Raw genomic sequence first — 14,558 nt, 5'->3', positions numbered from 1 at the left:
CCCTCCTCTCATGTGCTCCTCTCTCTGTAGCCCTGTCAAAATGCATCTAAAGAGGTAATCTGTATGCTTCATATACCACTGCATTCACATACTCTTATCCGTGTGTGTGTGTGTGTGTCTGTGTGTGTGTGTGTGTGTCTGTGTGTGTGTGTGCGTGTGTGTGTGTGTGTGTGTGTGTGTGTGTGTGTGTGTGTGTGTGTGTATAAACTGCTCTTAAAATGTATTTAAAGAGAACTTATGCTCATTTCCAACTCCATATTTTTCCTTGGAGCAGCTTAATATGCTGTTCAAAATAAACCTTATTCATTTTGCACTGGACCTAAGTACAGCTCTTTACCTCATCCTGTGTCTGAAACAGGCAGAAGATGAAGGCCAACCACTGTTTTTGTACTTATAATGCAGATGTTTATAATAGTACAAGCAAGTCCAAACCCTAAATGAAAAAACGGCCCCAAATTCCTGGAGTGAGATTACTAAAAGTACAACAATATCATATTTGAATATATTTTAAAAAAACAAACAAACACAGAGCAGGGACAAAGAGGAGAAAAATGTCCCAGCATTTTATTTGTTTCTATTGTGGCTGGTACTGCTTGTGAAACACCAGGACACAACAACAAGGTAATTAACCCACCAACAGCATGAATGCTGGTAACTGAGTCAGTCACTTACATCAGAGGTTCTACAAAGATTCAGCACAGAAGTCGAAATCAGCTGTAAACCATTACGGGGCGTGGTAATTTCACAGCTGGCGTGTGCAACAACCAATGTGGCGACCATAAACTAAGCCTAACAATTTATACTGGCGGTTGGGATGTGTTGGAATCGCTGCAGTCCTCTGCTAAACAACAGGCGTCGTCATTTGGTGGTGGTATAGAAATAGAAGCAATCATTTCATCTTTTCTGTTGCAGCATCTTCCTCTCTATGATGTAAGAATCTCTGTGCTTATATAACACTGAAGTGCCAGTAAAGACCAACACAACTATACACGTCTTCAACAGGCTGGCACTAGCAAGCTTGGTTAGCAAGCTGCACCTACAAAATAAAGGAGTGCGACACAGGCAAAGCATAATAAAGTTTCATTTAACAAAACTGAAGCACAAACCTCTTGGATGGTCTGTACCACATACCAGGCCACACCATTTGTCAGATCCCTTAGGAGAAGCATAAAGCATAATAATCCACCAAATCACGCAGAGCTACCTGCTGTGCAGACCCCTTGTGAATAAGTGAGCAGCCAAATGTAGCTTCTTCTTCTTCTTCTACAATGTAAAAAGCTTCCACGGTCCTGAACAGCACAAACACAGTGGGGCGGTCCAGATTAGTGAAGCAAGTTAAGGCTGAGGTTTGGAACCATGTGGCTATTAGATGGAAGGTTAAGCCACCTTTCTTCTTATTGGCTGTCCCTCGCAAACACAAGGTGGGGCCAAAAGCAGAAAACTGAAACAGAGCATTTAGATCAGTCTGAAGCCTGACCTTTTTCCCCAAACAGAGATTACCTGCACATAAGCTTACCTCATTATCTTTGTATTTAATGAGGATTCATCTCAAGAGCATTTAAGAAATGTTTTTAAGACCATAACAAGCTTTCTCTTCTGTTTTTTTTTCTAAATACAGGTGATCCAGGTGTTTTGTTTGTTTTTCTTTCTTTCTTCCCCCCTTTCTCACCGTCTCTTCTCCCCTCTGGTTTTCTTTCTCTCCCTCTCTTTCTTTCATTCTTTCTCCCTGTCCTATCCCCCAGTCATGTCTGTCCCGTTTGTAGCAATCGAAAATAAAATAAATACATAATTATAATAAAGGTCAATCAAATGGACCAATATGGCAAGGCCATGATGATCCACTTGGTAAAATAAATCTGCTTGGCATCTTTCTTGGCCTTAAGACAACAATTCTGATGGCTAAAGATCCAAACGGGACACAAAAAAAAAAAAAAAGGACCATAACAAGACTATTTAGTACAAAATACGGATTTCATAATAGAAAGCTGGCAAAATGAAGAACACTAAACGTCTAATCAAGCTACATCCATTTGCACACACATGCACCTCTGTTGGGTAACATCTACAAATGTTCTGCGGTGCATGTGTGAAAAAGGTTTTTGTTTTCTTTGTACTGGCTTCCCTGTAACGCTGAAAGCAGAACAAAACTCTAACGTCAACTGTCAATATTCCTTATGTGCCTTGAAATGCGTAAGACCCCAAGAAAACTGGTTCATCTATCTTTCAATCAAAAGTTTCCCTCTATAAATAAGACAAAAGCTTTAGCAGTTTTGTTATTGTTGTTTTCACTCTTCTACAGTGTGCGTGTGTGGTCCAAAGAGACAATGAGTGAGAGATTGGTGTCACATATAAAGACTTCATCTGACAGAGATAATGCTGCCCTGCCCCCCTCACCTAACACACACACACACACACACACACACACACACACACACACACACACACATGTGCCAGCCTCACTGCAGAAAGAACATATTTGAGCTCTTCTTTGGTCTGTCAAGCAAAGAGAAAAATCCTTTAAAGTGGGTGTATGTTTGATGTGTTATCTGTCCATGAGAGATCGAGTCGTGTCTTTCATATTTCCATCTTTTTCTGGAACTTCCTCTTTTATTTTTTCACCCATCAAAACAAACAGCCTGCACGAGTGTGATCATTTACCGTTCAGATCAGATCAGTGACCATTCCTGTAAATGGCAACTCAACTGGAACTGTAAAAAACACCATGCTTGGGAACTATAAATTACAGAGGTACGCCTAAACTGTATCACTCTATCCCACACATTTAGCTCAGCATTGGGTTACCGGAGTAGATCGAACCCACTCAAGACAATTGTTGTGATCCCACCAGGCATGCCGCAGCATGTTTAATAAACAGCTCTCCTTTCTGCAGCACTAAAATTCACACCAGGTCTATTTTTTCCTGCTTTAAACAGATAACGAGGACAGAAAGGCGACACAGGTGGTTTAAAATGAAATTCACATCAGTGGTCAACAAATCCGCAGCAACTGTGTGACGCTATCGTGTAAATATGAACCACAATCTCTGAGGAGTGTTTCCAGCACACTGTTCAATCTCTGCCACAAAAAACCCTGACACTTCAGAAGACAAAGGGGTCCAAATATAATGTATAACATTATTATAAAGAGTTAAACTATTGAGATTTCCAATAAAAACTTTCCACCTCTGATGAATTTCAAAGTCTCTTCAGCTTTCCAAAAAGGAAAAACCTGGAGACAAAGAGATTGTTACACCTTGTTTTCTAGTTAATTGGCGAGCAATGTGGCTGCATTTCAAATGTGGTTTGAATTTGCATTTGTGCCGTGTGAATGGTAAGAAATTCTTCTAACTATAAAAAAACACTTCTCTTTATTTCCTGCCTTTGTTCTCCCCACCATCCCTCCTCACCCCCTCCTCACTCTCTGTCAGTCTGAGAACCTCTAGTTGTTTGTTTGTTGACCTCTGGCGATTTGATCCTACTGAGATGTGTGTGCTTCTTTGTGTGTGTTTGTGTGTGCGTATGTACTCCCTCGGCATTTATCAGTCATTACTTACATACAGCCTTCAAGGCCTGTAATTAACTTCAGCTTTGAAGCCCCCTACCCCACCACCTGCTCATTTCCTGCACGCACGCACGCACGCACAAACATAAAGTACGTCTCTCTGTTCTTGCATACAGTTGCACAAATAATTGCATACTTGCACACATTCTTCAACACTCAGTCATGCTGTGAAGACTAATTGTGTTTTTAGTGAAAACAGGGAAAACACACCTCACATCTCTGAGGCCAAACTCTGCCTGTGCGTGCGCACGAGGCGTCCCTAATGTTTTTTGGTGATAACACAATTTGCAGATCTCTCACTAATGCTAAAAATCAATAATAAGATTCACACACTCGGGTTGATGAATGTCCACCTCACGACAAGCTGATGTAGCAAAAAGCACTTATTCGATACCTCAAAAACATGATCAACATGACCTATGGCCTGTGTCCTATTCTAAATCATCCCACACGCGCCCACACAAACCTGTGTTTGCCCACAGCACAGAGAAAAATAGCTGAACTCTGCAGAGACATGAACTCTAATTCTTTATTGATTTTATCTTGTTATAACTCTGTGTTCTTGTGTCTTTTGACACAACTGAACTGAATACATGTCAAGTTACAATGTTAAAGCTTGTAGCCAGAAGTCCTGAAACAGCGTGTAAAACAAAGAGACCGTCATGCCAGAAAATAAACAATCCCATATTTTTTTTGTCCAACTTTTTATCACAACCAATAGACACTTTTGATTAATAAGCAACTGCTACCGGCTGTGTGAAAAAGACAGATTGCACATCAAAAACACATGTTCCTACTGAAACAGCACCACTTGTTTTGTAGCCTTGAGTTAAAAACTATGCCTGTTCTTCAGACTCTTTAGACTTGGACCGAGGGCTACAAAGTACAAACTTTCACATACTGAAGTCCAAAGAAGGTGTTTTTACTCGTTCTATGGTCATGTGATAAGCTGGAGGAATTTTAGGAAAGGGTTCGTGGAATTATACGCGAGATTTCAGAGATTCCAGTAAAGCTTAGCTCAAGATTGTTTGTTTTAGGGGACGGGTCAGTCTGGATCGGCGGTGATAAACAAATTAGAAGCTGGGTTCAATCCAGCATTTCAATAGCAAGACAGGGCTTGTGAGATGGCTAGAGCTACAGCATTTGAAAAACTGTCAGAAGAGACTTGCAAAGTTCAAGAATTATTATAGAAAATTGGCAAATATTGACATTTTTTTGCAGTGCGTTGAGAGAACAATATGCTATTTTGAAGAATCTACAATATAAATTCCTGTTTTTAATTATTTCACATTTTTTTGTTTACTACATAAACATGTATGTGTGTTCATTCTTAGTTTTGATGCCTCCAGTGAGAATCTACAATGAAAATAGTCAAGAAAATAAAGAAAAAACATGAAATGAGAAAGTGTGTCCAGACTTTTGACTGGTAGTGTATATAGTGAACCCTTCACTCAAAGAGGTCATGTCCTCCTAACGATACATCATCTTTTGTCTCAATACAATTTAAATGTACGAGTTGTTAAATTGAACAAAAATGGTGGAATTAAGTCAAGTGAAAAAAACTGCAGTTCCTCCAGTGACCACTTGGAGCTTGTTCCATAACCAAGACAACAGCCATAGATTTCTGTGCTAAAATGTCCAATTTTATATTATAAAGTTTGCTGCTGGATACTGCCATGAAGACTTATGATGTCCCATGGTAGATTCCTCTTAACAAACACCCATTACTCAAGGTTTTGTGTGAGACTCAAAGGAGCAGTCTCCAAGTTAGATTTTGAAAGAAACGTACCTCCCACTGCCAGTCGTTCCACTGTGGATGACAGATATTTTCGACCTCAGCCATGCTTTTGATTACATGGTGTTGGGACATGATTAAACAGTCCTCTGGGATTCCTGACCATCAACATAGTAGGATGGAATTAGGATGTATATGACTCCATAACAGCTTTATAACTTATATAGAGGGCACACTAGTCCATTTTTTTTGGAGGATGGTTAAATCAATTAAATTAAAGTCAATTTGCTGACAATCTGTCAACAAAATTAAATATTTCTGTCCCATCGGTTATGGTTTTAAACGATTTGCACCAATTGCAACTGCATAAGGTGCAGAAACGTGTTCTTAGCTGGTTTGACGAGTGCTGCAAAGTTGGCCGCCACAAGGTAGAAACAGCATCAGTTGCTTACTCAGCAGCGATGGCTGCCTACTTTCTATGATGTCACTTGTTTTATCTGTCCACAATTTGAATGCAGGGATCTAAGGAAGACACAATGATACGTTGGGCTGTGGAGGAACTTAAATCTGTACTGTATTATGAGTCACCCCTCCCACTTCTTGCTCTCTGGCTGTTTATCTTTCTCTTACTTTCCTCTTGCCTCATTTCTATGGTTCTCTATTTTCCCTTTATTGTACTTTTACTTGTTATATGTTATGTTTACATATAAACACTAGTTTTTATTTTATATAACCTTTGCATTCCCTCTTATCTGCTGGCTGATTCATCTTCATCTTGTCACTATGCATAGGAAGCAGCTCGGAAAAAAGAAACAATAGAGAAAATAAACAGCCCTGTCCTGAAGTTAGTTCATGTAGCATATTTACATTCCAGCAGAGTGTTTATTATCTCTTTACTATTATTCTATTATCTAAGCTTTTATTTGAGTAACTAACGGAGGAGGCATACACTGCAGCTATTGGCACACGGCGACAGTCTTCTGCTGCTCTAACAAAGCAGTGTGAGGTGCAGCGTGTATCTCTGGGGCACTTGGACAGTTAAGTGAATAGAATTGTTCCATCCCCCACATTAACGTCATTAACCGTGGATAAAGTGGATGTGCTGCGGTGCCAAATGTACTGATCATTGACTGTCACTGCTGTGTCACAACTGGAGCCTGCACAGTGATGACCCACTCTTTCCTTAACAAGGCAGCGATGAGACAGAAATCCAAGAAAGATAACTGTCCTACTTAAGTTCAAATGGATTGCTCCACATTTGGCACATACAACATGGTCCTCAGTGTGTTTTTGGCCATTTTCCTCCAAAAAACAGGTATTCCATACATATATATATGTATATTTATATTTATATATACACTAGGGGTGCAACGATACACAAAATTCACGGTTCGGTTCGGTTCGATACTTTGGTGTCACGGTTCGATATTTTTTCGATACAAAAAAAATTTTCATGCGTTTTTAATTTGTCATTTATTAAAATTATAAATATATATTTTAACTCAAAAGTACAGTTTTTAAATTGAATGTTGCTGAAACAAAAGTAATTAAAAAAAGAAATCTGATTGAGGAATCACTCATCTTTGGAAAAGAGAGTTTATTACAGAGAAATGGCTCTTTCCAAAATAAAAGCAATACTATACGCTTCTTCTGGGCTATATTCTCAGCAGCATATTGTAGCGGGTCAGGGCTGTTCGGGGTTCTGTTTGTACAGTTATGTTTTGTTTATGTTGCCATAGTGACAGGTGACGCCCTCTCGCTGCGACGGTGTGTCCTTCCGGGGTCAGAGGGCGTCCTGTGTGTTGTTGTTGTTGTTGCTATGCGGTTGCCGCGCTGAGCAGTTAGCTAGCGGCAGTGTTCTTCTGCAGATGTCAATAAACGGCTGTGCTCCCTGGCTAGCTCACGGGAAGCAAGACCAAACGACACCTCCGTCTCCTCCTTGTCTGAGCTCACCACAATATTAAACATATCAGGTCCCCATGAGGAGAATCATGTGCTAACGGCTGTCTAAATGACTCGGGTAAAGTTTGTAGCATGCATGCTTGTTGTTTTTGTCTGCTTCCACTTGTCTTTGCACTAGGATGATGTCGGCGTAAATGTGCAGTCATATTCGTTGTGTTCCCACTAGTGCTGTCAGCGTTAATCTCGTTGAAATGACGTTAACGCCACAACACGGCAAATCTCCGTTAACGAGCTACCCCTGATCGCCCCGTGCGTGGGGCTAGACGGCTAACACGTTAATGAGCTAACTGCACTAACACACTACTTCCCACCCATGTAATTGAGCATTGCGTGGCACATCCAACATACTGTTTTACTTTAGTCCATGACGCGCTTACCTTCAGGGTCATACGTCACATGAAAACCAAAATAATTCCAAACGCCAGATCTGAATGAGGGTGGGGGAGGTTCAATTTGCCATGTTGCAAGGAGAGCTTAACTTCTGTCTGCTAGCTTGCCCTGCGCTCTTCCTTCTGACAATGCTGTCTGTGTTGAACGTTCAGTGGATCTGCGCTCGACAGTGCAGCCTAGGCGGAGTAGTCGAACGCTGATCCACTGAGCGCTCAACACAGACAGCATCGTCAGAAGGAAAGTTGATAAAATATATTACAAATGTTGTATTGTTCGATACATATGCGTACCGAACCGAAAGCACTGTATCGAACGGTTCAATATCGATACGAGTATCGTTGCACCCCTAATATACACATATTCTATATATTCTGTGGACTGACGAGACAAAAGTTGAACGTTTTAGAAAGATTAACTCCTGTTACATCTGCTGTAAAATGAACACAGCATCTCATAAACAGAACATCACAGCAACAGTCAAACATGGTGGTGGTAGTATTATGGTCTAGGGCTGCCTTGCTGCTGAAAACAAAATGAATCGAAATGCAGACTTAAATCAGATTGAAATGCTTTGGCATGAAACATGTGGTTCATCCTCAAAAATCATTAAATGCAGCTGAAATAAAACAATTCTGCACACAAGACCAGGCCAAAATTCTCCATAGCGATGTGAAAGACTCACTGCCAGTTATCACAAACGATTTTTTCCTTAACAAATGAAATCAAAATTTAAAACCTGCATTTGGTGTTTACTTGGGTTATCTTTGTCTCATATTTAAATTTATTTGAGCTGTAATAACAAATATGAAACTATGTGACAAATATGCAAAATTAATACAAAATCAGAAAGGGTGAGCCCAGACCGTTTTTCACAGCACTGCAGAGACTTTTACCCACACATCTACATGTATGTGTTGATGGTGGGGTACAGATCAGGAGATTTCATTTTCATTGACCATGAAACTGAATACTATTTATTATTTCATCAGATACATATTACAGTGTGAGAAGAGATAGTAATTTTGACTGCAGTATTAAAGAGTGAGTACACTCTCTAAAAAGCATTACTTTCTTGTTTAAACATGTGTATTTTAATATTCTCTCAAAAGATGTCTGCAATAACTTCTTGTGTTGATCATTGCAACCAGCCATGACAGGAAGGCTAGTTTTGGACAAGTCTGTCAACACAATACAACACAAAAACAGAGGCCCAGGCTGAACGCGAGTGCTGTCCACTGATGAGAGTCACTGGCATCACGGCTGATGTGATCCCGTTGCTAGACTGTCTCTATTCATTTGTTTCCTAGGCTCATATATGTACTGTTTATAGCCCACAGTAATTAACCTATCACTTTGCACCAGAAATTAGCACACTTGTTTCTCTCCTTAGCAGCCTCATTAAATTCACATACGTCCATTTAGCCTGATTAAGTAGGTTTGGCAACAGTAGAGAAAACCACAGTGCTATCATTAAGCATCAAACTGAAAAAAAAAAAAATAACAGCAGCAAATGAGATGAAACCAAGGACAAGTCATCAGATTGATGCAAATAAAGGATAATGTGTACCTTCCCACATATAATCAGGAAAAATGGAAAAAAAATTATGAATTTGATATGAGAAACTATTTATAATTTCAAGAGAATAACTTGGTCAGTACAAAAAACAATCTGAGGCTAATTTAGTGCTGTATACATGTGGACAAACATCACACCGCAGTAAGTTTGCTGCTTGGTATCCCAATGACAAATTAATTTAGCAGCATAAAGGACAGAGCTTCAGAATCAGGCAGTAATAAAGGACCCAACATGAGGCCCCATATCAACTGATAGTGCATACTAACTCTTAATGCATATTCTATATCTAAACAAGAGTACATGTTTAGATCATACAACCAACAAAAGCCACAACAGGTATTACTGGCTTTGAGTCCTTGGTCATGAACGCAAAGATAATAACATTTCCAAGTTTTCTAACACAATATGGTTCATCCTCTCTCCAAAGGTCATTATTCCAGAAGTCTTGTCATTTAGTCAGATGCAGCGTTGCAATCCTAAGCCATACTGCCGTGTACTTTTATATAGAGAGAGGAGACTTTCTACCATAACCCCTTCCAAAAAAGTCACACATATTCAGCCTTTCTCTAACTGAACTTCAACATTTAACATGCTAAGTGAGGCCTGTAGAGTCTGAGGCATGGCTCTTTGGTTTTTTTGCACTTACTCTGTGCACTTACTGTGAATTTGCTGGGAAGTCCACTCTTGGGAAACTGCGGCATTGTGTCAACACAGACTTGAATGCTCCAGACTAGGAAACTGTCTAAATGTCTGCTTTTATAAAAGTGCTTAAAACAGAGGCTGACCTCAATCATATACATTTTTTTGATAAGCACACCTGTGCACCTATATTTAATTCCTATCGTAGCAGTAGGGGTGCACTTAATTTTCCCCAGGATTGCATATAGTCCTGTGAAAACTTGTAACTCTATACTAAGTCAGTTATTGCACGCCTTAGACAAATTCACTGTAATTTTTTTTTAGTGCAACCCTTTATACATTATGCCAAGTTAAATCAGAAATATGCTCCAAATATGCAGACACTAAAAGATTAATAACACTATGGGCTGAGGTCAGAGTGACATGAGAAAATTATCTCAAAAGTAATTCCAGAACTCCATTTACTTGGACTGTATTCGTAAGAAGAAAGTCACAGTCAAAACAAATCAATATTGATCTATCATAAAGATCTTATAGACCAAATGTTGTGTCGTGGATGGGACAAATGATGTTAAACATTTCACTAGAAAAATTTACATATATTGAAAGTGAAGCTGAACTTTGGATCAGAAAGTCCGTCTAAACCATGAAGTGCTTGGTTTGATATTCGTTCCCCCATTAACAAAGAAGGGGTTCATGGTTGTTGATATTGTTGATATTATTGTTTTTACAGCACTTATAAAGATTTTTTCCTGTTATAAATTTCACTGTCAGATTATCATAACTGAAGTCTGCCTCCTCCATGAAGGAGCCTTGCTACCATCTCGTGGCCGGTTGAAGAACTACATCTACTAATGTTATCATTTAGCAGCTATTATGAACAAGAAATATCCATAGTACCCATGCACCCACTTATATATAAAGACTATACAGTCTATGATATACAGTAGACCGTATAGACCACCTTCGGTAAACTCAAACTAACATAGATGGGAATCATTTACCTATTTAATCTTCTCACAAGCACAGAGCGAGTCCTCAACCATCACACTGCCTCCACTTTAACTAAACACACTACTAACCACCCAGCAGCGTTTCCTTTCCACAAAAGGCTGTTCGCACACTGACAGAGCGAGCACACCCGGTCTTCTTACCGAGTGAAGCAGTGGTGGCAGACCTCTTTGGCCAGTCTGTTGGACACGCAGCAGGCCAGCGGCTCGGCAGAGATCACCAGCTCTCCTTTGCGTATCCTGCCCGTTGCCCGGAGACCGTTACCTTTCCCGGGGCTGACGAAACGCTCGAGAATCGGTGCCATCATTGATTTTCCCTCCACGTGAAACAAACTTCCGTGTTTACATCCGCGATAAACGCTGCGTCATGACGTCACATGAACGTACACACGCTTTTACTACATATAAATGCAAAACGATTGTTTCGTATTTTTTGTATTTCTTTTTTTATTACTATTTCTTTCCAAACTGTATGTGCACCTCACAGTTTATTATTTTGAACACTTGGTTTTTATTTAGTGTTTTTGCTTTTCTTTAGATATAACACAGACGGTATTTGTAAATGGCATAGAAATGTCAATAAACATTATTAATAATAATATGTTAATATCACTAATATAATAAACCAATGCCTTCCCTTTTAATTTTAGTTTGGTTTTAGGTAATGCTGTGTATGGTTGTTATTAGATTTATTAATATGAACTAATGAAGTATGCACTATCAAATGTGATTTCTGAATTCTCTATTGTGTAATATTTGCGCACTTTTAGCAAAACTTTGGAGAGTCCCAGATGAAGGGTCACTCAGCAGCCGCGGAGCAGAAGCCAGGGGGGGTTTCAGTGACGCGCCCGTGAGCTCCGCCGGCAGCCAGCTGTGCCTGAGTGACCGAGCCGGCTGGCTGACCTTGGTAAAACTGCTACTCTTAAGTTGTCCAGGCTGACATTAGCAGTCTTAGGAAAGGTGAGTTCAGGTGCAGTCACAGGTGCTGGAGAATTCATACAAGCGGTGTCTGAATAAACTGGGTGTGAAGCAACATTAAACACAGTCTTACAAAATGCAGCCTGGGAAGTTGCACACACAGTTCCCAGGACTACTGGCTGAAAAGCATGGAGCACAGATTTATACAGACATGATCGTGGAACTAAAACTTTAACTTGAGCAACCAACTCTGCAGTGTTCAAACCAAGTATTTTTGCCAGCTTGTTAACAGCAGATGACACCTTGCTGCTCTTAACCTGGACAATCACAGAACGCACAGTCTTGAAGAGTTCACAATGAGCAACGCAAACAGTCTTTGAATGAGCATACTCTGGGCTTGTGAAATTTAACTCAGGAGATAATGGAAACATGAGGTTTATCACAGGCAGCCTCAGAATGAACTGGCTGGTGAGCCGCGTAACACATGGGTGAAGCAACACCAACAACAGTCTCATGAGGTGTAGCCTGAACAGTATCTGGCTGGGAAATTGAACTGTCCCTGTTTAGTTCAGCAGTAGGAGAAATTGTCTTTTGAGCAGAGCAGCAAATAGTCTTTTGAACAGCATTTTTAATGTCTTGAGTGAGATTATGATTGTCCAAGTCAGAAAATTTCATAACAGATTCACACATGTAATCTACATCTGAAAGCTCACTATTAATTAGTACTACCGAAGCCTTCCCTGTACTATTAACTGATCCAAAAACAGGTGGCTCGGGATCAACATAACTTGGCTGAGAAGTGAAAACAGAAACTCCAGTTTTTTCAGAGTTACATCCAGAAACTCCAGTCTTAGTTACAGAACACAAAACTTCATTCAACTCTGGTGAAATAAGCTCATTTGACTCCTGAATTTTCTCAAACTTGGAAGAAACAAAAAATGGATCATTAGACAGTGACAGTGAGAGAAAACCTCCAGGCAGCATATATTTTTACTTCTATTTCACCACAGATTATACGGTTCCACTGTACCTTAACATTAAGTTAATAACATATTTTATGGTCCCATGGAGTATGGTAACAACTTCAACTGCGATCTCCCCTCTTTCCCCCATCAGCTTGAGTGTCAGTCCAAGAAAAAAGGAGCAGAAAATCAGGCCAAGCGTGTTGACATCATCAACGTAGTGAGCCACCAAATGAATTTCAGCGGTATTCTGAAGCAAGAGGGGGAGCACAGTAAGAGAAGTGGCCTGACAGTTATTTGATGTATTATTATTTGAAAAAGTAAGCTCACAAAATCGCATAGATCGCATAAATATTACATTTCACCCTTTATTGAAAACAAACAAGGGAGTGGTGTGTGCATAGCATGAGGAAAGGTAAAATACCTGCTGGACACAGGCCCGAAACAAATTCTGTGGCACCATGTTTCTGTTAAGAAACGAATTAACCTTCATAAATATTTTCATTTCCTCATGCTGACCATCTACAAAACTCATGGCAGTCTTTACTGCAATTTGTTGTTGCTTGTATATACAGTCACCTTATTAAATCCAACAAAGCATCAATAGTGGAGAAATTTTCTTCATCTCCTTCTTTGATATCTTGAGTGTTGTAAGTAGCTCCTTGCTTGATTATCAGCACCAGAGCTAATCCTGCAAGACATACACAGAGATACAGAACCACAAATAAGACGCGAAAGTAAGTCTTGCTAAACACACCCAACTTCTGGGCACGTCCTTATTGGTCATTTTGAAGCATTTTGTGAATTAACATTAATTTACACAGTAATAAAACTACATATATTTAAATCTGACTTTCTTTTGCTTCCAGAATTGCATTAATTCTTGGTGGCATAAATTCAGTAAGGTGCTGGAAAGATGCTTCAAGCTTCAGATTAGATTATATCTACTTACTACAACAGTCACAGATATACAGACATTCCTATTTTCAATTATGTCCACAAAAAATCTGAAAGTAACTGGCTTCTTGTTTTATAGTTTTGTCTTTTACCCGTAATCACAGCCACAATTGATGTCAAGCTATAGTATACTGCTGCACGTATACTTCTTTTTCTGGAGGCAGAAGCAGTCAAACCAGCAACTCCTGTAAAAGTATAAAACACAAGACAATACAGTAATCAGCAGATAGACACAGCAGACTTTCAAACAAACCATACCCAGATTAGAGATACTACATTTAAGCAGCCATAATTAAAATCCAGATATTCAATACCTGATGGTAATTTAGTTTGAATGTTAAAATGGCATAAAACAGGTTTTACAACGTACATGAGTAATATTTATAATGCTGTCCAAATACCTTTTTATTTTTTTTATTTGTATGTAATTCAAATGTGACTAAATTAAGTTTGTAATGTGACTAAAAATGATAATGCTGTTTATTGAAAGTGATATTGATGAAGTGACGTCTTTTGTAAATATAGCTTTAGACAAATAAATGTGAGTTATAAATGCTTCGCAACTATTTTGTAATCACTACTTTTGTATATATTACATCCATTGAAAGTGTCAGTTCTTTTAAATTGCAAAAAAAATAATTTTTAACATTTATTTTTAGATATATATCAGTGCATTTAGCGATATTGAGTTATGTGCTAGTGAGGCTTATGCAGACACAGTATTCAAGATACTCTAAATAATCAGCAGTCACCACTGCGACTATTTTCAAGAAACTGCCTTTGTAATTATAATTTTATGTTTTATTAGGACTTTGTGTATAGGACAGTACAGTACTATGCAAATGTGT

General features: G+C 39.2%; 1 protein-coding gene across 1 annotated transcript in view; it reads right to left on the bottom strand.

Moving 5' to 3' along the window:
• The window catches only part of smyd3 (SET and MYND domain containing 3), a 117,201-nt gene extending 105,955 nt beyond the window's left edge, over positions 1 to 11,246 (bottom strand). Inside the window, exon 1 of the mRNA XM_026171213.2 lies at positions 11,018 to 11,246. Coding sequence (XP_026026998.2) covers positions 11,018 to 11,181 — 164 coding nt within the window. The 5' untranslated portion in view covers positions 11,182 to 11,246. The remainder of the gene's footprint in view (positions 1 to 11,017) is intronic.
• Between the last annotated feature and the right edge of the window lie 3,312 nt (positions 11,247 to 14,558).

The sequence above is a fragment of the Astatotilapia calliptera genome, chromosome 1, assembly GCF_964374335.1.
Source record: "Astatotilapia calliptera chromosome 1, fAstCal68.1, whole genome shotgun sequence".
In the NCBI taxonomy this organism is placed as follows: domain Eukaryota; kingdom Metazoa; phylum Chordata; class Actinopteri; order Cichliformes; family Cichlidae; genus Astatotilapia; species Astatotilapia calliptera.
This window is presented reverse-complemented; position numbering and strand designations above follow the sequence as displayed.